The sequence below is a fragment of the Mastigoproctus giganteus genome, chromosome 13 (genome assembly GCF_048544385.1).
Source record: "Mastigoproctus giganteus isolate SK-2022 chromosome 13, ASM4854438v1, whole genome shotgun sequence".
Taxonomy (NCBI): domain Eukaryota; kingdom Metazoa; phylum Arthropoda; class Arachnida; order Uropygi; family Thelyphonidae; genus Mastigoproctus; species Mastigoproctus giganteus.
This window is the reverse complement of record NC_143587.1, coordinates 154380120-154406753: the sequence shown is the minus strand read 5'-3', so window position 1 is coordinate 154406753 and position 26634 is coordinate 154380120. Positions and strand designations below refer to the sequence as shown.

Genomic DNA, 26634 nt, shown 5'->3' with positions numbered 1-26634 from the left:
GTGGTCTTGGATTGTTGCTTGTGTATAGTTGGTTGGAGCTCAGAGAGGACATTTCTAGCCCAATCAGAAATTGATTTATTAGTAGGAAATGTGACACCAGTTTCAATGGAGACCGCTTGATATTTTTTTTTATAGCATTTGCATAGGTAATATTTTGTTTTATAGTTGGTGCAACTAGTTTTCTCGGTAACTGACTTTGTTCTCAACCTTGTATTTTACTATTTTTTTCTCGTTTTTCCACTTTTCACGTGCCTTGGAATATGCAGGATTGTCACCTTTGCAATTTGGACAGGTCATTTTTATAGCTGTGCAGTCATTTTGTACGTGGTCTGAGAATCCACAGTTGGGACAGACAGGAATGCCTCTAAATACATTTTGAGAATGGCCATACCGTTGGCATTTATAGTAATCTTAAAGGATTGGTAATGTAGGGGCGAATGCAACAAAATAAATAACCTGCTTTTTACAGAGGCAGATAAGTTAGCAGTATAGAATGTTTCTGGTAGGTGTAAGTTGATTGTCCTTTTTAATCATTCTTTTTGCTTCAATTCTGTCTCTGCAGTTCTTGGGTTAGCATTAGTAGAGGCATATGATGCAAGAAAGCAAGCTTATGCAGCATCAGCCAAAAAAAAAAAAAAACAACCCCTTCCACTTCACCCCTCCGTTTGTTCGAAATACCTGTCCAGCTGAGCCTTAAATTTATTTAGGCTATCAACTTCCACAACAAGGGATGGAAGTCTGTTCCACCAACCAACTACCCGCTGGCTAAAGGCAAATTTCCGCACATCTATCCTACATCTGTCTTTCCTCAATTTGAATTTATGCCCTCTCAGGTGATTATTCTGAGCAAGAGGCAGTATCCCATCAGCACTGAGCATGCTCAAACCATTCAAGGCTTTGTACACCTCTATCAGATCATCTCGCCGGTGCCTAGTCTCCAGACACTGTAATTTGAAAAACTTAGCCTTTCTTCGTAAGAGCAACCCTTCATTCCGTTCACTAACCTTGTTGCCTTTCTCTGTACTCGTTCCAGCAGCTCGACATCCTTCTTGAAATGAGGCCTCCAGACCTGTATACAGTACTCAAGGTGTGGCCTGACCATTGCCTTATACAAGGGAATAATCACCTCCCTCTCCCTGCTAGAAAAATTCTTGTATATCATTGATAAGACACCATGACTACTCTTGCAGCCTGTCTGCACTGCTCAGAGAACTTCATATCTGCCTGCACAATTACCCCCAGCTCCTTTTCATTCTCTATCACTGTCAGTGTAGTACCACAGAGTTGATACATTGCTCTGGGGTTGCTGTTTCCCATATGTAGTACTTTACATTTGTCAATGTTAAACTTCATTTGCCACCTCTCAGCCCATCTGCTCAACCTTATTTCCTCCTCATTGACATTTAATAAATCCCAACTCGATATCTTGGGAAATCCTGCAATACCTTCCAGATGTTTCTGTTTAACAAAGGGAGACAATTTAGCTGGTTACTAAGAGAGTGGAAGATTAAGAGAGATGGGTAGGGTTGCTCCATCCAATTAGTCTTCTGTCTTTTTGAGTTGTCATTTTCCATGTCAACATGGTCTGTATTTGTCATGTTTGCTCCTTTTCGCCCTTGGCAAGAGGACTTTTATGCCAAGGTTTCTGGCCCCCACCACGGGGAGGCACAGGAGCAGTGCCACTTGATATTTGCATCCTTGCCAATAATATGCCATAATGTCATTGGTTCTCATAGATTTGTCAAGGAAAACAGGGTGGATGTTCTGTCATGTTGATTGTGCCAAACAGTGTGGACACCGAGGAGGATCCTCTGCTGTGAGTAGATGGAGGTGAGTCAGATATGTGTATCCTATTTGTGCCTGTGCAAGTACCACTTCTTCTCTTTGCACTGTTTTGGCACTAGAGCATCAAAGCTTTGGTTCCTATTTTAATTGGAAGAATTTATTATTGGTTTGGGTGTGCCATAGCTCTTTCCACTGTGTGAAACATGCTGTTTGTATGATGTGATTATAATCAGAGAGGGGGAGGGACTGTGACAGAGGTTAAATCAAAAGTGATAGATTTTTAGCAGCGAGTTCATTCTCCTTTATCCTCAAATGTGCACGGATCCAGCATTTAGAAAAAGTCAATTAAATAACTTTATAAAGGAAGGGTTTTAACAATCTCTATAATCTGTCACTTAGAGAAAAGACGCTTTCAAATCACTTTGGAAATATTGCTATGATCACTCGTGTCCTGGAACGAACAATTCTGGAGGAAGTTCCTAATGAATATTGGCAGGTTGCTCCGTAGACCAAGAGCATGAAGGCCACTGAGAATGCCACGATGCCAGGTAGTATCAAATGCCTTTTCTATGTCTATGGTATGGAATCCATAACAAGATGTTAATGTTTTGCAAAGGCATTACAAATTGCAGATTCATCTTTGATCATGAGATCCAAGGAGGACCTGTTCTGTCAAAAGCCGTGCTGATTATTACTCAGTAGATGTTGCGTTTCCATGATACAAACAAGTTGATTATGGATTATTTCTTCAAGTAACTTACCAAGACAACTGGAGAGAGAAATTAGTCTGTAACTGTATGGATTAGCAAGATCTTTTCCAGATCTTAAAAGGGCCAGAACTGTGGCACAGTGCCAAGAGGTGGGGGTAAATGTTTTCCAAAAATATTCGGTTATAGAAGACCAGCAGTATTTGTAAATTTTTTTTCTTCAAGATGTTGTAACATGATATAATATATTCCATCTGGCCCAGCAGTACTGTCGTGTGTCATTTTGACAGCGCATAGAAGTTCAGAATATTGAAGAGGCTGGTTATATGGAAGGAGTACAGAGGTTTGAAAGTTTATGGATCACTGTTCAATCATGGTCTTAATTTTATGGAATCCAGAGAATAAGTTGTTGCCACTGAAACTTGGGCAAAGGTGTGCCCAAAGCATTTCCAATGTCCTCAGGAGTAGAGTTCTTGCTCATTACATGAAAGAACTGAAGGGATGGTTGGAGACTTGCTGGAAATCTAACTAATTTTATTCCATATTAACCTGGAGTTAGTGTTTTTGTTTACGGTAGAGGCAAACCGAATCCAGGAATTCTTCTTAGCCTGTCTTTGTGTGAGACATGCTTTTGCCCTTAACTTCTTATAGTTAATAAGATTAACTGTAGTTGGGGATCTATGAAATGAATTCCATGTTTTATTTTTTGACTTCTCTGCTTTTATGCATTCTTCATTCCACCAATAGTTATGGTGCTGTTGGGAAAGGGGATTCAACAATGAAATTGAGCATTTAGCTTCAGATAATGTGTGATGTGATATAATCTTATTTTACTGGCTTCATTCAGTGGCTGTGTCCATATAATTTTCTCATCTACACTGACAGTTGATTGAAATTTGACCCAGTTGGCATGAGAGAATTTCCATTTTCTGCAGGGTTGGGCTAATGGTGGTTGTGTAAACGAGCAGATAAGAAATGATTGGAAAATGGTTACTTTCCATGGGATCATCCATAGCGAACCATTCCATGATTGGAAACAGCAGAATTGGGGAGCATATCGGTAGATCGATTGCAGAAGTCTGTCCGGTAATTGTATATGAATGGCTGCACCAGTATTAAGAACAGTAAGGTTTTGGTTATCCTGAAAGGTTTCAATTAGTCAGCCATGTCTATCTAACTTATTTGATCCCTATAATGGGTGGTTGCCATTGAAATCCCCCAAGAGACAGACAGACAGGGGAAGGTAACTGCATTAGCAGGTTTACAAGATCTTGGTAAGAGAAGATATAACTTGGTGGGAGATAGATTGATACTAGTTAATGCAACCTGGGTTATCAAACGTATGGCAACAACTTTAACTTCACTTTGCAAAACAATTTTTTTGGTCGGGATCTTCATACTGACTAAGATGGCCACACTCCCAGAGGTAGCATTTGAAGTATTACAATCTTGTTGATAGATGGCATAGTTCTTCATGTTGGCAGAAATTTGAGAAGTTAGATAGGTTTCCTGTAGACAGAAACCAACTGGAGAGTAGTGGTTAGTTAAGACTTCAATATCATTAAGGTTGCTACAAAAACTTCTACAATTCCATTGTACTGGTGTTTGGTAGAAGGAGCTGTATCTTACTATTTTTAATGTGACTTGCTTATGGCATTCAGGCTTTGGGTTGTCTTTTTTTTTTTTTTTTTTTTTTTTTTTTTAGAAGAATGGCTGACCGGTGTCTATATCTTTTTCTGCATATATTTCTAAGATCGGGTCTTCCTGTCTGGATGAGTCATTTGTTTGTATCTATAGATGTTTCTTGGATATTCTTTTTTAAATTTGAACTTCGATTATTCGATGTAGAAGCAATCACTGGGGGAGAAGATGTAGCTGGTATTTCTTGTGTGGTGTATTTTAGTGCAGTATTTCTTGTCTGGTTCAACTGTTTAGGGATATTGGACTGTTGCTGAGAGAGAACAGTCTGAGGCAGTCAGAGATTGAAGTGTTTGAAGAGACTGTAACATCAGTTTGGGTGGCCAATGATTGATATTTTTGTGCAATACTGGTGTATGTATGTTTAGTCATACTGGGAGCAATTAATTTCTTTGCTTCTTGGAAACTCACTTTATTTTCAATCTTATATTTGACAATTTTCTTTTCAGTTTTCCATCTGTTGCATGTCCTTGAATAAGCAGGATGGTTGCTTTTACAGTTGGGGCACGTCATTTCTTTTGCTGCGCAATCACTTTGAGTGTGATCAGAGGACCCACAGTTGGGACAGACTTGGATTCCTCTACATGCCGTTTGAGAGTGGCCATACTTTTGGCACTTATAACATCTCAATAGATTAGGAATACAGAGTCTAATGCGGCAAAGTATATAGCCCATGGTTACTATCCATCCTCTTTCAACCGGATTTGTCCGGATTTTTTGTCTAAAATTTTTGTCCGGGTGGATTTTTATAAATTTGTCTAAATATCCGGATTTTTATATTATATGCCATTTTTTTATGCAAGCTTGACGAAAACTACTGAGTTACGTTATACAGAATCTTTTTTGGAATAGGAGACGATTCTTCAATTCGAATTTCCATGTCGACAATTAGACAGAAGACCCCGACGATGCTCAGTTTAGTGCATTGAGATTGTTACCAATCCACGCCTGCTTCAGAATTTACGCACATAAATTTTATATAGTCTAGCAATACAATATTTTGGTTTAGAGAGTAGATAACGCGTGAAGATCAGATGGTGTGCTAGAAAAATATATATAAATTACAGGAATTCCAGCATGTCAAATAAATATTGACAGTTAGAGGGACTGTTTTCTCTAGAAATTGACTGCAGCATATGAAAACGTGGATTTTAGCTGTGTGCACACCAAACTGATCGAAAGTTGCATACTGTCGACTAAATTTGGTATACTTATCGACGATCCAATCAAGGGGCACACTAGTTTATTTAATACCAAAGTTTACCTTTTTTTTAAAACTGTTTTTCACTTTAATAACAAAAATATTTATTATCCATCTTTATACCTGTAGGTACTTTTCTGCAATTAGGTTAGTTTAGTTGTGAATGTAAAACATAACCTAACCTTAATAAAATGTATGCTTCACTACTTACAATAAAAAATATTTATTATTATTTCAATTATAAAAATTAATATTATAAAGACTATACTTCCCCCAAAATGCCTAAAAGGAAGTGCATGTTTACAGAAGAGAAGAAAAACAAATTTGCATGTTTTGTATCTGGCCGAGAGGAATGGGAAGCTGAATGAGAAGTTTGCAGAATGGGGACATATGTTTCAATAGCCAATAAAGGGGTTGGTGATTTGAAGCATCACATTGAAACTGAGAAGCACAAGAAAGCAATTCAAGGTGAGGCCTCTTCGGGAAAGGTAACAGATTTTTTTGTCAAAGCTGTCGGTAAAATAGAATATGATCTGGCTGCTGAAGAGGGTACCTTTGCTTTTTACAAATCAATGGATTGCACAATTGTCATGTTAAAAAATGTATTTTTTGATTCTGAGATAGCAAAAAGATTTTCCTGTGCAAGAACCAAGACAGGAGCCATTGTAAACTTTGTACTTGCAAATCATTCTTTTAATGTTACTGTAAACACTTTAAAAGAAAATAAAATTGCATACTGTGGGGGTCTCAACTGATGGAAGTAATCATGGTTCTGAAAAAATCTTCCCATTAATTATTCAGAATTTTGATGTAAATGAAGGAGAGTTACAAACAAAATTAATTGAATTACAGAAGATGCCTAACGAGACTGCAGATACTATTTCTATATGTTAAAGAAACTTGAAAAAAATGGTTTGTGTGAAAAATGTATTGCATTCACTGGGGACAATTGCAATACAATGTTTGGAGGACACAGAAGAAATGAAGAAGGGAATAAGGTCTTTGCAAAATTAAAGAAATTGTTGCATAACAAGACTTTTATTAGAGTGGGCTGCCCTGCATATATTTTGAACAATTGTCTTCAGAATGCCGCAGAACTTTGGGAAGTTGATATAGAGAACATTTACCAGTATTTTTATAATTATACAGTCCGGACTAAAGAGCTTAAGGAATACTGTGAGTTTGTTGAGATTAGACAGCTCCTTTCTCACAGCAAGACGAGATAGCTTTCATTATTTCCAAGCACCACAAGGCTCATAGATATGTTTCCAGCTTTATAGGCTTACTTTCTGTCCCAAGAAAAACCACCCATTGTGATTAAAAGGTTCATTGAAAATGGATTTAGTGAGATTGATCTTTGGTTTTTTTTTTTTTTTTTTTTGTAGTTGTTGGCGCATAGGCTTCTGTGGCCATAATGCATCTCCCAAGGTTTTTTTGCAGTATCCAAGCCCGAGGTGGGAATCGAACCCACGGCCTTTGGGTTGCCAGGCAGGCACTTTACCGACCCGGCTAGCCTGGTCGGCCATCTTTGGTTCATGCAATCACTTATGAGTGTATTCCATACACACACACATACAACAAATTGAAAGGGAAAGTAACTCAGCTGCAGAAGTGCTAGATGTCTTAGTCTCAGTGAAAGAAATTATCTCAAAACAGATGGATCACAACTTCATGCCATTAAGAATAAAGGAAATGCTATACAAAAAACATGATGAAGGACTTGTTTTTCTAGAAAAAGAATTTTCTAGTGATACAAAAAGTCGGTATAAAAATTGCATGGAATATTTAGATAAGTGGCTTCACCATATGGAATCCATTTCCTGTTTTATGTGGATGAAAATGGATGCAGTACCAAGCTGGAACGATGTAGAATGTTCTATTTCCTACTTGATTGACAAAGGGATAAAAATTGATGATGTTAAGTGTTTTTACCAATTTAACAATTTGAAGAAATTTTTTTGAGTGTCAAATGAATAAATAATAAAGACTTTAAAAACATACTTATACATGAAAAGTGGGCCAAATATTTTAGTAATTCAAAAAATATTGAATTCCATTCAGAATTGTTGAAAATTGCCCAGTTTTTCTTTGCAATTCCTCCTCATAATGCAAATGTAGAGTATTCTCTCTAATGCAAAGTCAGTGGACAAAAGAAAGGAATAGGTTAAATGTCAATTCTCTAAAAGGTATTTTGTTTTTGCAGTACAATTTCAAACATATGTCATGCGTTGATTTTTACACATATTTGAGAGGCAATCCAGAGCTATTGAAAGAAATAATTTCTCAAGACATAAATGTACTAATCCTAAACATCAGGAAATGTGGTTTACATTGTCTTTATTTTATTATTTGCATAATATATTTGTCCTCTTTTTTAAATCCAAGATGAACTTTTTATCCTCTTTTATTCGCCCCAAAACATGTAAATGTCCTCTTTTTATGAGTGCAGAAGATGGTAACCCTAATATAGCCTGCTTTTATCGATGATGGTAGATTTGGAGTCTTAATTTTTTTTTTTTTTTTTTTTTTTTGATTTGGTAGTTGTTGGCGCATCGGCTTCTGTGGCCATATTGCACCTCCCAAGGTTTTTGCAGTACTTTGATCCAAGCCCGAGGCGGGAATCGAACCCGCGACCTTTGGGTTGCCGGGCAGGTACTTTACCCACTCGGCTAGCCCGGTCGGCTTGGAGTCTTAAATGTTAGAATAATATTCCTTGTAGGTATGAGTGTATTGTCTCATTTAGCCATAATTCTTTCCACAGCAATGACATTCGATCTTGAGTTATCTTCTCCTCCTCTGTGACATTCAATAGTTCCCAGCTGGATATAACACCCTTAGATGTAATTAGGGTTGCATGTTGGGGGGGGGGGGACTTTTACTGGAATTCCAGCAAAGTTTGTAAGTTTTAGAAGTTTCTCCGAATGTTTGAGGTTCGCTGTTTACACTAGTAGGTCCCCTGATTGCAGTCTCTTGGCTGTCTTAGGAGATCCTGCCAGACTTTTCAGGTGTTTCCGGATAAGGAACAGAGACAGTTTATTGAGAATCTGCTCTGACAGAGAGTGCAGTAAGAGGAATGCTGGCATTTTCTCTTGAGGGGTTGTTTTCAACCCGTTGGTTGGGAATAGTAATTTTTGATGTATTCTGCTAGTCTTGAGCTCTATGGCTCTAAAGGTGGAAATGAACTATTTTCCATCTTTGCTCCTTTCAGCTCTGGGAGAGTGGATTTCTTCTCCCAGGTTACCAGCCCTGCTATGGGGAGGGAGGAGCAGTGCCACTAGAGTGACCAGGTGATGTAAAAGTTAGTAAGCTAGTTTAATGGGAAAAAAAAGGTGGTTTTCCTTTCTGTAACTTAGTTATAATTCGTAATACTAAGTTTGCAATTAATTAATGAGGATGTAAAAAAACTTTTACAAATTAATAAAACTGTAGCTTTGAGAAAAACTCTCTAGAAATCACCCAGGAACTGCTTGATCACTATAATGCTTGGCACCCAGGGCCTTTGGATTTGGCAAAACTACTGGGTAATAGTCACTGTGCCGACCGGGGTAGTGGGTGAGTTGTTGTTGTTATTTGGTTTTTAGGAGCATTAGCAACTAAGGCCATATTGCTCCGGGAATATGCAGTGGTCATTCCCTGACCTTTCCACATCCTCCGTATTTGGTGGTGAGGGGGTCGAACTCCAGTCTAATTAAGAAGCATGTGCTATGCACTGCTGCTCCTTCCCACCTGGCTACAGAGGCACACACCGGGTGAGTAAAGTGCCTGCCTGGCAACCCAAAGGTCGCGGGTTCGAATCTCACGGCCACGATGCACGAAGGAAGCAGGAAAAAACTGGTTTCTTCATATTGGTCACTGCTGAAGAAGTCATGCAACACCATCCAATCAATATCTGGAAATAATACAGGGAGAACAAAATGGAAATGGCTGATTTGTTGATTTTGTGTTTAATGGCACATTGGCAAGTTAGGCCATAATGTGCCAAGTCAAAATAAAAAAAAAAAAAAAAAAAAGGTGAAATATGTATTGTAGCCTATAAAGAGGCTAAGTTAAGATGGTAAATACGACGTGCAAAAGGTATATAAATTAATCAAGTGTAAAAATTTCAAAATGTCAGACATTGTCTCGTTCATCTGAAATCTGGATGAGTGCAAATGGTTCAGCCAGATTATTAAAAGAGGTAAAACACAGTCGTTGTGTCTCTAAAAATGGGACATTCCATAAAAACATGATGAATAGTTAAAACAGTTTCACAACATATAGGTGGGTCATCCACCCTCAGCAAAAAGGAGTGTCTTAGGTGACTGTGACCTATGCAAAGCCAAGCAAGAATAACATCCTCTTCGAACACTGAGTAGACAAGACTGCCACATTACATGTTTGATCTGATGTAGTTTATTTGTTGCCTGTCTGTTCCAGAATCTTGCCATTTAAAATATAATTTAGAGCATAGTATGTGCTTGTATTATCTGTATAGGGGACCGACAAGCAATGATTATTGAGGGGAGTTGGCAGCAGTATTAGCTAATTCATTTCTCTCAATGTGGCTTGGGATCCAGCAGAAGCATATGCCAAATTCGGGACAGGAAGGATGAAGGTTATACCTCACCACTAAGAAGGCTTGTAACACATATGACAAATCAGTATGTCATATACCTTTGGTATACGCCATCTTTAATGTGATCGAGGGCTATTTTTATTGCATGCAACTCTGCAATACATATGCTGGTTTCTTGTGGAATGTTGTTGGATTTATCGTTTTGTTTGGCAGGACAGCAGCTGAACCCAGATACAATTCTGAATTTGAGTAATTTGTGTATACAGGGAAGGAGGTCTGAATACTGAACTTGATGTTACAAAGAGCTGCTGGTAGACAACAACTGGTGGTGTGCAGACTTATCCAAGATCTTGAGGAAAAAATCATAGGTTAGAAGTTGGGTATGCCAGGGTGGAAGGAATTGCCTTGGTAACTGGGTAATGTTGTCTACTGTAATGTTTAGTTCATTTCACAACTCTTAGATTCAAATACCAAAAGGTCTGTGGGCAGTCAGATGGGTGATGTAGAGATTTTCCCCATCATGGCTTGAAAACTGATGCCTTACACGTGGGATGACCTGGCAGGGATTTCAATTTAAAGACATACTGTAAGGACAACTGCTTACATTGAAGAGATAGAGATAGTTCATTGAACAGGAGATGGGTGAAATGCTCCAGTGGCTGTCTTGATAGTGGACTGGATCTAACCACCGAAATACACTAGCTCTACCAGAACTGTAAACCTGAGATTCATAATCAAGTTTGGAACAGACAACAGCTCGGTAGAGATGAAGGGTACAGCAATCTGCATCCCACAAAGCTGATAAAAGGGCACGAAGAATGTTAAGCCCTTTCACACACCTGTTCTTAGCTGACAAGTATCTGCAATTCTACCCAGACCCGATAGGAGAGAGTTTATGATGAGAGCCTTGTCGATCAATTCGGCCTTGGAGAGATTGTGCAAAGCTCAAAAGGTAGAATCAGCCTGGTCTCTGCTTGTTAACAGGAGAGACTGCTTCTACAGGGATGGGATACATTTAAATAGAAAGGGTGCAAGAATATTTGCTAACTATCGAGATAGTGTTAGGTAGGTCTGAAAACTGCTAGCTTGCGGGGATACAAGGACTAATAGATTATCAGTAGCCACTGGCAGAGGTGAAAGGGATTCTTACACTGTTTCTATTGGAATGAGCAGCAGCCTGGAAAACAAGATGCAGGGGATTTCAGAGATTGCTGGGAGTCATTGCAGAACAAGTAAATACATGGGCTGTGTAAGGAGAGCTAAGAATAGGAACAGGTGCATATATACTTGCATGTACACCAATGCTAGGAGTTGAGTAAATAAATTTGATGAATTTGAAGCATTGGTCAAAACATCAAAAGCGGATATTGTTGGGATATCAGAGACATGGTGTCACACAGATATAAGGAATGCAGAAATGGAATTTATGGAGTTCAATGTATACAGGAAGGATAGACAGGACAGGAAGGGATGATGGGTTATGCTATTAGTTAAGAAACAAAATTCAAGGAAGTACAGCCAGTCAACATGGATAGACAGTGCAGTGTCAAGTCAGTTTGGTGTGACATAACCACTGGGAAATCAAAATTGAGAGGAGGAGTGTGTTATAGGCCTAATGACTCTGATGAATATAATAAGAAACTGTACAGGAAAACAGAGTGGGTCAGTAAATCAGTGTCTTATAATGAGGGATTTTAATTTCCCAGATATAGACAAGAATTTGGTTGGTCACACACACACTAGCAAGGCTTTTGTGGATTTATTGGATGATTGTTTTCTACACCAGCATGTTCGGGAGGCAACTAGAGGGAGTAATACTCTTGATCTGATTATCAGTAGTGATTCTTCATGCATTAAGAATCTGCAGATAAAGGAACCACTAGATGTCAGTGATCACAGTGTGCTGAAGTGGGATTTACTCAAAGAGATAACTACCACCAGGAGTAAAGGCAACTACGGAGGTCTGAGACAGAATTTAAATTCTATATGGTGGGACCAACTGATGATGTTATCAACAGCAAATTCAAAATGGGAAGCATTCAAAGAATTAATCTTCGAAGCTACTAGGATTTTCATACCAACTAAGAAATATTGTTCAAAGTTTAAGCCTAAATGGATGTCAGATGAACTAATGAGACATGTGAAAGAGAAGAAAAATGTATGGGATACACATAAATTAATGGGTGACACGTAAGCCTATGATAGATATAAGCTGATCTGTAACCAAGTCACAAAGGAGGTTAGGCAGACAAAGGCAGATTACGAGAAATCATTGGCAAAGGATGCAAAGAGTTCTTTATTTATGTAAACTCTAGAAGGAAGGGAATGAATCAGATTGGTCTGTTTGATAGAGGGTTCAACTGTTGATGATTCTGCTCAGGAAGCTAGCGGGCTGAATGAGTATTTTGCACACGAGGAGTTATTTAGATAGGGGAATGCCAGAGGTAATTGAATTTTGGCAGGGTGCTTAATGATTTTGTAATAACTGAGAGCAAAGTGGAGGAGAAATTGTTGACGTTAAACATAAGAAAGGCACCTGGGGTGGATGGGATCTATCCAGTTATTTTAAAGGAGGCAACAACGGATGTAAGCAAACCCTTTGCCATAATTATGAGAGCTTCCTTGGACTCAAGGGAAGTACCCACGGACTGGAGATGTGCAGATATGATCCCAATTCACAAAGGAGGATCAAAGGGCAACACAAGTAATTTAACTGTTAGCTTAACTTCTGTTCCAGTGAAATTAATGGAGGCACTGGTCAAAGAAGCACTGCAGGATCATCTAGACAAGACTTCAGTTATAGCTCGGACAAAGCATGGTTTTGTTAAGGGGAAGTCTTGTCTGACCAATTTGATTGGATACTATCATGTGGTCACTAAGAAACTGTATGCAAAGAATAATTTTGATATCACATATTTAGATCTTAGAAAGGCTTTCGATACTGTTGCACACGAAAGACTGCTACACAATTTGGAGTAGTGTGGCATTGGAGGCAAATTGCTGCTATGGATAAAGGGATGGTAGAGTGGGAGAAGACAGAGTGGTAATCAATGGACAATGCTCATTGTGGACTAATGTTATTAGTGAAGTCCCTCAGGGTTCAGTGTTGGGTCCATTGTTTTCTGTATTTATTAATGATATTGATGATGGTATATCAGGCTTAATGTCTAAGTTTGTACTCTGCTGCAGCGGGATCTAGAAAAGTTGAGCAGATGGGCTGAGAGGTGGGAACTGAAGTTTAACATTGACAAATGTAAAGTACTGCATACGGGAAGCAGTAACCCCAGAGTAATGTATCAACTGTGTGGTACTACACTGACAGTGGTAGAGAATGAAAAGGACCTGGGGTAATTGTGCAGGCAGATATGAAGTTTTGTGAGCAGTGCAGATGGTCTGCAAGAGTAGCTCATGGTGCCTTGTCAATGATATTCAGGAATTTTTCTAGCAGGGATAAGGTGATTACCCCCTTGTATAAGGCAATGGTCAGGCCACACCTTCAGTACTATATACAGGTCTGGAGGCTCATTTTAAGAAGGATGTAGAGCTGCTGAAATGAGTGTAGAGAAGGGTAACAAGATTTGTGAATGGAACAAAGGGTTGCTGTTACGAAGAAAGCCTTAAATTTTGTAAATTACAGTGTCTGGAGACTAGGCACCTGTGAGACGACCTGATTGTGGTGTTTAAGGTCTCGAATGGTTTGAGCAGGCTCAATGCTGATGGGGTCCTTCCTCTTGCTCAGAATAATTGCCTGATAGGGCCTAAATTCAAATTGAGGAAAGACAGCTGTAGAATAGATGTGCTGAAGTTTTCCTTTAGCCAGCGGGTGGTTGATTGCTGGAACAAACATCCATCTTTCATTGTAGAAGTTGATAGCTTAAAGAGATTCAAGGCAGAACTAAACAAACAATTTGGAAAGAGTGGATGGGTGAAATTAGAAAGTTTTTTTTTTTTGCTGATGCTATATAAGCTTGTTTTCTTGCATCATTGGCCTTTGCTAATGCTAATAAAAAGTATAAAAATTTGATTTCTGCTAGAATTGGTATGTTTTGCACAAACCTTAATGCAGGGTCTAGATGATGATTACATTTGCAATAAAAGTGTACATAAATGATCTTCTGCGATGAAAACCTGAACCCATTAGCTAAAGGCCAAGATGCAAGGTGATCAATGGCTTTTTGCTGTTGATCACCTTGACCTTCAATGACCCTCATATTGCATGAATGACAGAATATAGTAAAATCATCTACGCAGCATGCATGGTTTTCTGTTGGTGAGAGTTTATTTTGATTGTAAATAGTATGACACTTAATACGGATCCTTGTGGAACTCCTTTCTCTTGGTAAAATACGAGACAGCGTGGATCCTACACACAAACTTGAAATTAGTGATCACAAAGTTTTTAATAAAAATGGGAAGGTTACCTCCTAAGACTAAACTTATGGAGGTCTTGCAATATACTGAATTGCCAAGTTGTGTCATGGGCTTTTTCAATATCAAAGGAAATTGCTGCTAGCTGCTTGGATTTGATAAAAGCATCAAGAATGTATGTTTGCAGTTTGACTGAATGATCCAAAGTGGTTCTGTTTCTTCAGAAGCTGCACAGTGTCCTGGAAAGGTAGACCACTTGATTCTAAACACATAAGGCAATCATTAACCATTTTTATTTCAGGACCTTGTACAATCAGCTTGCCAGAGCGACGGGATAATAGTTACTCAGATTTCTAAGATCTTTTGTTGGTTTTGGGAAGAACGATTGTCTTCCTCCACAAATCTGGAAATTCTTTGCTAAGGAAGATCATATAAAATAAATCTAGAAGATGATCCTTAGATTACCTTGAAAGGTGATTTATCATTTTGTAGTGGATGTCATCTGGCCCCACAATGCTTGCTGATGAGAGAAAGAGTGCTGTACTTAATATTTCTGTATAATTTCTTGTTGTATGGCTCAAGCACTTTTAAAGAGAAGTTTAATGCTTGTTTTTCAATTTTCCCTTTAGGGCCAAGAACTCTGGTGAAATGATGTTATTGCAGAGATTTACAAATATTTCTCCTAGAGTATTTGCAAATGCACTTCGATCTGCAACTGGACATTCATTTAGGATCATTGAAGGTCACGACCTTCAATGATCCTAAATCCAGGCAGATATTTTCCTGTCACTTTTTGAATCTTATCCCAGACTACTTTTGATCTAACAGACTGGGTCATGGAGAAAGTAAAGTGGATCCAAGATTCCCTTTGGTGCTGATGTTGGATATAGCATGCTTTGGCACATGCACGTTTAAAAGAAATTAAATTTTTTGTGTTGGGATATCTGCGGAATATCCCACACACTTTGTTCTGGCTGACTTTGTGATGTCAAATTGTGCCAGATATTCAAAGGCATTCCAGTCAACCTTATCAAACTTCCACTGAGATATCTTTGATAGTTGACATGGTCTCTTTTCAGTCAAAAGAGATATCACACGGAAGCAGTAACTCCCACAGTGATTTCCTTCAACTTCCCATCTGAACAAAAGGAAGAGAAAAGGGGGAGCAGATGGAAAGATCAATAGCAGTAAACAAACAGGTAGATGTGTGGAAAAAGGTATTCATTCCACCATTTATGGAGGAGGGGGGGGGAGAGAGAGAGAGAGAGAGAGAGAGAAAGATACCATTAGTTTTAGCATGCACTCTACTTTACAACCCCTCATATTACTGTCAGCACTATCCATGAGGGTATCATGTTCAATAAAATTGTCTAATAAAAGAATATGAACAGGCAGTTGAAATCATCAAGATCTCTGTTGATTACAAGTGGCAAATATACTGTACAAACTGTTAGGAGACAACCTACAAAGATTTGCATAGCAACTGCTTTTATGGTGGTTGTAAGAGGAGTGGTTGCCCACCAGGATGGCAACTCCACCATGAGCAAGTCCATCCCCGGTTCTTTATGTATTATGCTAACATTACACAAGGTAGGGTCTTCATTTGCATCTGGATATGTCACTTGCAAAACAGAGGCACACTGACTTTTTGGTTTCAATTAAAAGATCCCAAGAATGAAGTCTCTTAACCAATTTCGGGGAATCGGCTAACCCCTTCTGTATGAAGAATTGTGACATTTTCCCAATAGGTTTCTCAGTTTTTGAACAAATGATTAGAAATGTTGGAATGGGTCCTGAGAGTACTTCAGTTCTTGGTCTTTCTGCTGCGGAAAAGTCTGGATCTTTGTTATTATTTTCAGATTGGGACTGTGTTGTGGCCCAGGAAGAAATAACTTTAACAGGATTCATAGTTGTTTTTAATTTGGTTCACTGCCCACACTCTCCCCACCCACCATGGAGCCCAAATGGAATACCCACTACCCAGCAAGCAATAAATGTACTCAGGAGTGGGGTACCAGGGCTACTGAGGCACCATACTCGCACTGCCACCAGCCCAAATTTTGTCCCTCAGACCACAAAGGTAGGGCGATTGGCATTGACACTGTTTACCCTTGCAGGAGAACCCACTAGGCAATCGATCCTGGCTAAGCCTTCCAGGACCAGCCATCTTATTGAAGCAGGGCTCCCCTTGACATCTTTCCGAGTGTTCACGGGTTGCAGCACATGGCAAACAAATTACTCCATTTACACAATGGATTCCTAAGATGTTAGCCTGGAACCCAGGCTGTGGGCAGTGGATCCCAGCAATGCTAATCTGGAGGACCAGCAGCACCCTCACCACTTACATGTGCCCATGTTGAGGGGTAGGAAATGGAATGCATGAATAGAGACCAGTGTAAAGTTGTTTTTGTCAAGTATCGCTTCAAATAGTTTCCTTGTTTGACATCTGAGGTGATCTCTCATCTCCAGAGTGGATGTCGTCTAGTGTTATCCATTAAAATTGTCTGCTTCAGTATATGTATGATTTGGTCAGAGATATATATATATATATATATATATATATATATATATATATACAGTAGCGCATCGGTTATTTAGAATAACTGAGGTCAGACCTCTTTCGAATAGCCAGATTTTCCAGATAATCGAACCGGAAGATTTTCCAGTAAGATTAAATAAATTTAATCTTAATTTTACCATTAAATTTTAAATTTAAGGTAAGATTAAATAACATAATTAAATTAATTAAATAAGGTAAATAAATTAAGATTAAATTTATTTAATCTCACCTTACGATTAAATTTTTTAAAAAAAATTTAAAAATTATATACCAATATCGGAAAACAAACATCCATCCAGGCATTTTTATGATTTTATACAAAAATTTAATAAAAAGATTTTTAAATTGATTTTTTTGACTTACCAGTAACGAGCACGGCCAATCTGTGCATCCCAGTAGCATTTGCACACATAGCAATTGTAACTTTCTCTTTTCTCATCTTAAAACTTGGTGCAGGCTTTTTAAGCCTGCACCAAGTTTTAAGATGAGAATGCTTTAAGATGATAAATGATAAATTTTAAGATCTTAGTTTTAAGATGATAAATGCTTTTCATAATAAGCCCATCTCATCAACATTACAAATGTTTTCTTTCTCATAATTTACTGTAACTGAAGCAAACTTACTTTTCAAAGGACACCACTGCCGATTCGTCTGCAGAAAGTTTCTCGCCTTCAATATCTAGTTCATGTATACTGTGTCTCAGTTTAAAGTTTTTCGGCCAACCTGTGCTTGCCTTAAAATCTTCATTGCCTCTTAATTTTCGATTAAAATCCAAAGCTCTTTTACATAACAATCGACCAGACACTGGTTTACCTAAACTTCTCTCTGAAGGGGGGGGGGGAGTACACTGTCTAAAGCAACATTTTCAGGTTTTGACATTTTTTTCCTGCTAGATCCTCCTTTACTATCCATAATTGACACAAATTCTGTTATAGCATTAGAATTTTTCTTGATGTTGTAAATCACTGAAGTCCCCCCATTAAACTCTTTGGAGAGATTTCCTAAATTTTCACCATTTCTAATTCTATTAATAATTTCCGTTTTTTTTGTTGCAACGTTAAAACTACACGTTTTATTTTCGTTCACATTTTACTGTAAAAAAAGTTAGAAAAATAATAAATCTCATTGTTTCGGGCCAATATTATTTTTACTGAATCTGGAGCTATGCTAATCTGAAATTCACTCATGGTTTCCAAGAAAACTTAGTAGTCTCTGTGATGTTTTTCAACAGCACATTTCTGAAGGAGAATTCTAGAGTCATAACCTTAAAACAATAAAACTAACTTGCAGTATTTGGTTTATTGGTCTTTTTTGTTTGTACAATCCGTTATAAACAGGTAGTATCAATCTTTCGCTTATTATAATCAAAATTCAATTTTCAAATGTGACCACTATAACCGGAGCTTACTGTACTAATGTTAATTAATAAAAGAAAAAAAAATTAAAAAATTAAAAAAAAATATATCAGCCTTTCAAATTGTTCCAGATAACTGACGTTCTTTTGTATATATATAGACAAAGGTAAATGAAAATGTTAATGCAATACACACCACAACTGCTTCAAAGGAAGTATGAAGAGGTATGTGTTTAAAGGGAATCCCATATTTTGCTGATTGGCAAGCCACCCCATGGGCTATGTTTGTTGAATCTATCTTGCCTTTAAATGGAGTTCAATGTTGCTATGTGGTCCTTTACAAATAATAATAATGGTGCTGATTTTGATGTTTCATAGCTCAATGGCAATATAGGCCATGATGTGCCAAATCCAAGATTACTGCATATAAAAGGGGACCTACAAATAGGCCACCATGTCAAAGGATTGGTTATTGGAAGTTTAATGGTGCATCAGCATCTAAGGCTATCATGCACCAACCATGTCAAAGGGTAAACAAAATAAATAAAAGTGGTAAATATCAATAAAAACAAGTAAAAAGAATTTAATTTAAAAACCAAATTATATGTGATGGTAGAGATTTACAGTTTTTTAAAAAATAAGAATTTCTGAAATTTGGTAAATTTAGGCTGAGCGTATAGAACTCAGCCAAATTAATAAAAGTGCTAAAAGATAAACCTGCAAAAATAAAATCTGAACATTAAAAAAAAAAAGACATTTAACGGTTATCACAAGAATTGCAAATAAGAGTCATCCACTCTCAGCAAATGACTGTGTACTATACAGAGTCAAGCAAGAACTTCTTTACAATTCCTGTGCAGACTAGACTGCCATATTTCAATTACAAGCTTCAGCCGATATAATTTATTTGTAACCAGTTCATTCCATGTATGTAGACATTGTGAGTATAATGTAGCATATATTTTATTTGCTTGCAGACTGTATAGGTACTGACAGGCTAAGATCATTTGTGGAAAGATTCTGTTTGTTGATTTTATTGCAGTAACAGCTGAATCATTTCTTCTAATCCCAATGTGGCTAAGAATCAGCAGGAGCAGATATTTTATTCGCACACGCACATGCACACAGAGAGAGAGAGAGAGAGAGAGAGAGAGAGAGAGAGAGAGAGAGAGAGAGAGAGAGAGAAAATCTTCTGCTGAATCCAAGACAGGACTAGATGAATATCGTAAGAAGTTGAGTTTCAGGCAAAATACTGCAAGTCGAGGCTCAGTAGGCATTGCCTCAAAAGGAAACCACTGTAGTTTAAAGGGATACTTCCAACTTGGATGAGTAGGATAGCTTTCTTTGTTACAGACATAGCAGAGTTTGCCTTATAAGAAATAACAGGAGTTCATTTTCTTCAACATAAAAACTGAAACTGTGCACTGTGGAAGTTCTGAAAGCTCAACTGTCTAAACAGTACTGTGCTGAATGGTGTTAAGTCATTGCAAAACACTTTTCCTGGCTGAGTTATCTGTAATCATGCCATAACGTTATTAATTCCTTATAGAGATGCAAAAGTAAGAATCTGTATCCTATGATGTAGTTGATACCAATCAATGAATATTTAGTTTCTATGGGCAGTTAGTTCAGTAGCTGAAACTGGCAGTCTACTAAAAGTATTTTGTTCTAATAGGTGCTTTGAATGTCTTGATTGAGTTGTTTCTATTAGAAGATCCCAGACCAAAGACTCTTAGCCATTTTTGGAGAGACAATACTACTGCCTCAATACTTTTTCTGTAGAAGAAAAGGAGACAATTAGCTAATGATTGTGTACCCAGTGAATGCATAATGAGGAATGATGATATTTCCTTTACAATTCTATTTCCTGTAAGATTAAGTCTTTTTAAATCTTTTTAGCCTGTGAAGACCTATGGTCCTTTTCATTCATGACTTCTTGGTTAGAGCATGTTGGCTCTTTTGGCTGAGGATGTCTTTACATCCACATTTCCTGCCCCATCCCTGTAGGCAGGAGCAGTGCCTCCAGTGACTAAGAGGCTGTTGAAATTAACAAGTCTAATAATAAAAGAAATGCAGATTACTTTTTTTGGTTCTTATTCTAACTTAAAGTACAGAAAACTTACAAAAAACTGACGAGAGAAAAATGCTAAAAATAAAACAAAACTAAATCACTTCGAAAGAGATTTTCATGTACCAAAAAATTGGCCACTCACAAATGAAGTGGGAGGTGCAGTTTCGTTGGTCACTATTGCTTAGCACTCGAGGCCTGTCAAGGAGGAGGAGTCATTTCTATCTCCTGGTATGTAATTTTGTGTTCAGTTTTGTTTATTTTGGATTTTCTTTCCTAATTCCCACAAGTTATAAGCTATGAATATGCCAGCTAGCAGACTGTATCACCATGTTATACACTTTGTACAACATGGTGGTACAATCTGCTTGTGCATGGTTTTTTTGATCCAAAAATTTGCCCGCCCATTCATGAGTGGGCAAATTTTTGGCATTTATAACATCACGTGGATTTTGGTATGTATGGTCTAATACAGCATGCAACAAATCTGCTTTTACTGCTGTTGGTAGCACCGGTGTAACGAAAGTAAGTATAATATTAATGGGTAGGGAAAAGTTTTCCTACATCTTTTTTTTGCCAGAATCCTCTTTACATATATGACCCTCTGTTCTTGCAATTCTTGTACTAATTCTACCTCTATTACATTTATTAAGTCCCAGTCTGTGATAACTTCCTTAGAGTTGTTTAATATAGCACAGGGAATAACTTTAATAGAGATGCCACAAAAGGATGATAGCTTTAGTAAAGCATCTGTATGCCTTTGTATCACTGTCTCTATGACAGTGATACAAAGATCTGATCAATTCTCCTTATGACGTTAGGTAGACAAGCAGAACATCAGTGACTGATGTGTCCAAGCAAAGAAGGCAAGTGTGAACAGAACTATGAACAAAAGAAGAAGAAAAAAAAAGAAATTCAGCTGCTATCAAATAAGGTGATTTATTTATGATGGGAACATAAAAGCACTAAAGATCACTTTATAAAACTGCACCGGACGCTAAGAATTTTCTCAGAGAAACTGCTCAGTCACAGAGTTTGACACCCGAGGCCAGAGTAAGGAAGCTTACAGATGCATATCTCAATCTATAAGCTAATTTAGTATCTTTGTATAAAGATCATCTTACACCACAGTCACTAACTGGCTCCCAAGTAATGCTGTTGGAATGGTTAGATCCATCAGGACAAAGACAAGCTTCTATGATACTATTAATAGTTGCAAGCACAGTACCTGTTCGGGATACAATAGCAGTAAAGGTTTGTCTCCGATTAAAATGTAGCATAAATATTGGTTTAAACTAATAGCAGATTTGCTCTTCTTGAGTTTTTTAGGTATTCATCTGATGAACAACTACTAAAAAATGTCATTACTGAAAATTTTCATTTGATGAATGACAAAAAAGCTTTTACTGTTTTTGCAGTTCTTCATTAGTTGCCATAATTATGTTGTACCATAGATTTCATACACTCAGATCAATGGAAGATCATTACCAGATGCAGTCTATTTCAAGAGAAAGGGGTGATAGGTGATTAGGGTATTTTGATTTTTATCTAATTTTAAACAAAAGTGATCATACAAATATATAGCAAAATATAAAATTTGATAAAGTACATTTACTGAGAGTCAAGCTTTCCTTGTGCATGGATGGAATAGATGAAGCTAATATGCGCTTCATGCATTTATGTGTTTAAAAACGGGTGAAAGATTGTGTTGGCTGGCACATAGCTAAACTTTAGTTTAGTTTCATGCTACATACAATTTTTCAATTATTATATACAGTTGCGATTCTGACATCAACTTTTAACAAAGTTCTGAACTACATTACTGACTGTCATGCTTCAAGTTTAAAATGAAAAAAGTCAAAGGAAATCAGAAAAAAAAAAAAAAAATGGAAGATAAATAAATTTTAATCATTAAATTTTAATCATTAAATTTTCATACAATAAATTATTAACAAAATTTAAAAACAGGAAATAAGTTGTGGCTGACAGAATACAGCAGTCCTGTATATCTTTTAGTTGTAAATTCATTCTCTGTGAAATCAATTTCCACTTAAAAACACTTATAATATAAAAATAATTTTTGGTACTACTTTATAACCAAGTTTGCATGAATAAACTGGCTCTTAATTTACATAAAGCTTCTTAGGAATTCCTTTAACATTAAATTGAAAAATGATTGCACTTATGTGCCCATCTACTAAAAATATCTAAAATTAAAACTCAGATATTCCATAATAGTATGATGTTAAAATCAGAAAATATTAATTACTTACAGGATATAAGCAATGACACCTATAGACCAAACATCTACAGCTTTCCCATATGGCTTTTGTGCCAATACTTCTGGTGCTGAAATAAAAGTAACAAAAATTATTTCATATAAAAGATAACTATCCCATTTTAGATTTCAATCATTTCATTCACACATGTAAATGGAAATAATAAAGAGAAAAATACATTTGTTTTTCTCTGAAAAATGAGACCAATTATGTGCCAAATGATGGCCAATGGGGTTACAGAACTATAAATCATGCAAAAATCATTTATTTCTTGGGATAGTTTGGGATTTATTTGATGAAACAGTATTTTTGCCATATCATGCTTGACAAGTTTTCATAACTGACAAGGTTTGTTTTTGACTATTAGGTCATTATAAGTGGTTACAGAGACAAGCTAATTTGAGGCTTGGTCTGATTTGAGTTAGTACAAGTATATTTTAAAAAGTACATTTTAAATATCTAAAAACAGCTGACACATGGTCGTTGTCAGAAAGCATCTGACTGGGTGAATAGGGCTCAGTCAATGATTAAAATTGGTAAAAGATAAAAAACATCATCAGTAAACAAGAGGACATTCACACAGAATGTGATGGAGTGTTAAAGTGCCACTGCAGTTCCCCCGACATAGGGGGCATCCTTGACATCAGCCTGCAGCAGAAATTAATGTGTAAGATGACTATGATCCCTGTGGAGGTAAGCAAGAATAATTCTCCCCCCCTCCCTCTCTCTGGTTCCTGTGTGGAATAGACTACTAGAGTTTAATTAGCATTAGCATTAGTAGAGGCATTTGATGCAAGAAACCAAGCTTATGCAGCATCAGCCAAAAAAAAAAAAAAATAAATAAATAAATAAAAAATAACAATCTCCACCTCACCCCTCTGTTCGTTCAAAATACCTGTCCAGCTGAGCCTTAACCTTATTTGGGCTATCAACTTCCACGACAAGGGATGGAAGTCTGTTCCCCCAACCAACCACCTGCTGGCTAAAGGCAACTTTCCTCATGTCTATCCTACATCTGTCTTTCCTCAATTTGAATTTATGCCCTCTCAGGTGATTATTCTGAGCAAGAGGAAGAATCCCATCAGCATTGAGCATGCTCAAACCATTCAAGGTTTGAGCATGCTCAAATCATACACCTCTATCAGATCACCTCGCCGGTGCCTAATCTCCAGACACTGTATTTTGCAAAACGTAAGCCTTTCTTCGTAAGAGCACCCCTTTGTTCCATTCACTAATCTTGTTGCCCTTCTCTGAACTCGTTCCAGCATCTCTACATCCTTCTTGAAATGAGGCCTCCAGGCCTGTATACAGTACTCTAGGTGCGGTCTGACCATTGCCTTATACAAGGGAATAATCACCTTCTTATCCCTGCTAGAAAAATTTCTATATATCATTGACAATACACCATGAGCTACTCTTGCAGCCCATCTGCACTGCTCAGAAAACTTCATATCTGTCTGCACAACCACCCCCAGGTCCCTTTCATTCTCTACCACTGTCAGTGCAGTACCACAGAGTTGATACGTTGCTCTGGGGTTGCTGTTTCCCATATGTAGTACTTTACATTTGTCAATGTTAAACTTCATTTGTCACCTCTCAGCCCATCTGCTCAACATTTCCAGATCCTGTTGCAGCAGCATAGTGTCAGTAGTGTCCTTGACAACCCTGCCAACCTTCGTATCGTCGGCAAACTTGGACATTAAGCTTGATATACCATCATCAATATCATTTATAAATACAGAGAACAATAAAGGACCCAATACTGAACCCTGAGGGACTCCACTAATAACATTAGTCCACGATGAGCAGTGTCCATTGATTACCACTCTCTGTCTTCTCCTCCTCAACCACCCCTTTATCCATAGCAGCAATTTGCCTCCAATGCCACGCTGCTCCAATTTGTGCAGCAGTCTTCCATGTGCAGCAGTATCAAAAGCCTTTCTAAGATCCAAGTATATAATATCAAAGTTATTCCCTGCATCCAGTTCTTTTGTGACTGCATCATAGTATCCAATCAAATTGGTCAGGCAAGACTTCCCCTTAACAAAACCATGCTGTGTCCGATCTATAGCTGAAGTCTTGTCTAAATGATCCTGCAGTGCTTCTTTAACTAGTGCCTCCATTAATTTTCCGGGAACAAAAGTTAAACACACAGGTCTATAATTACTTGTGTCAGCCTTTGATCCTCCCTTGTGAATTGGGGTCACATTTGCACATCTCCAGTCCATGGGTACCTCCCCTGAGTCCAAGGAAGCTCTCATAATTATGGCTAAGGGTTTGCTTACTTCCTTTGCTGCCTCCTTTAATATAACTGGATAGATCCCATCCAACCCAGGTGCCTTTCTTGTGTTTATCTTCAACAATTTCTCCTCCACTTTACTCTCAGTTATTACAAGATTCTCTAGCTTACTGCTAGAGTTGAATACACCTCTGGCATTCCCCTCGCTGAATAACTCCTCATGTGTGAATGTCGATGCAAAATATTCATTCAGTTTGTTAGCTACCTGAGCAGTCTCATCAACAGTTGACCCATCGATATCAAGTGGACCAATCTGATTCATCCCCTTCCTTCTAGATTTTACATAAGTAAAGAACTCTTTGCTGTTTTTCTTTGCATCCCTTGCCAAAGATTTCTCGTAATCTTCCTTCACCTGCCTAACCTCCTTTGTAACTTGGTTACAGATCAACTTGTATCTATCACAGGCTTCTGTGTCACGTGTTAATTTGTATGTATCCCATGCATTTTTCTTCTCTGCCATATGTCTCATTAGTTCATCTGACATCCACTTAGGCCTAAACCTTGAACAATATTTCTTAGTTGGTATGCAAAGCCTAGTAACTTCCAAGATAAGTTCTTTGAATGCTTCCCATTTTGAATTTGCTGTTGGTGATATACAGAATATATCACCAACAGCATATAATACTGTCTCAGTCCATCGTAGTCGCCTTTACGAAAGCAATAACCCTTCCCTTTACCCCTAATGGTAGTTACCTCTTTGAGTAACTCCCACTTCAGCACACTGTGATCACTGACACCTAGTGGTTCATTTAACTGCAGATTCTTAATGCATGAAGAATCACTACTGATAATCAAATCAAGAGTATTACTCCCTCTAGTTGCCTCCTGAACATGCTGATGTAGAAAACAATCATCCAATAAATCCACAAAAGCCTTGCTAGTGTGCGAGTGACCAGCCCCCAAATTCCAGTCAATATCTGGGAAATTAAAATCCCCCATTATAAGACTCTCTGATTTACTGGCCCACTCTATTTCCCCATACAGTTTCTTGTTATACTCATCAGAGTCATTAGGCCTATAGCACACTCCTACTCTCAGTTTTGATCTCCCAATGCTTATGTCACACCAAACTGACTCGACACTGCACTGTCCAGCAATATCAACTGGCTTCACTTCCTTGGATTTTATGTATTTCTTAACTAATAGCACAACCCCTCCTCCCTTCCTATCCTGTCTGTAGACATTGTACTCCCCAAATTCCAGTTCTGCATTCCTTTTATTTGTGTGACACCACGTCTCTGAAATCCCACAATATCTGCCTTTGATGTTTTGAGCAATACCTCAAATTCATCAAATTTATTTACTAAACTCCTAGCATTGGTGTACACGCAAGTATAAATAAATAAATTTTCTGTTCATACTCCGGGACGACCAAACGGTCAGAGGAGTTTACAAGATACACAGAATACAACAAACAGCACCGTATTCAGCAGTCACGGCATGCACCTGTTCTTTTTCTTAGCTACCCTAACACAACCTATGTGTTTATTTGTACCTCAATGATTCCTAGCAGTCTCTGAAATATCCTGCATCATATTTTCCAGGCTGCGGCTCATTCCAATAGAAGCAGTGCAAGAATCACTTTCACCTCTGCCAGTGGCTACTGTTAATCTATTAGTCCTTGTATCCCCCCAATCTAGCAGTTTTCCGACCCACCTAACACTGCCTCGATAGCATCAGCAAACATTCTTTCACCCTTTCTATTTAAGTGTATCCCATCCCTGTAGAAGCAGTCTCTCCTGTTAACAAGTACAGACCA

The 26634-nt window shown here is 37.8% G+C and overlaps 1 protein-coding gene across 1 annotated transcript in view; it reads right to left on the bottom strand.

The window, feature by feature from the left end:
• The window catches only part of CaMKI (Calcium/calmodulin-dependent protein kinase I), a 269499-nt gene that overhangs the window by 42743 nt on the left and 200122 nt on the right, over positions 1 to 26634 (bottom strand). Inside the window, exon 6 of the mRNA XM_090388015.1 lies at positions 22571 to 22646. Coding sequence (XP_090244141.1) covers positions 22571 to 22646 — 76 coding nt within the window. The remainder of the gene's footprint in view (positions 1 to 22570; positions 22647 to 26634) is intronic.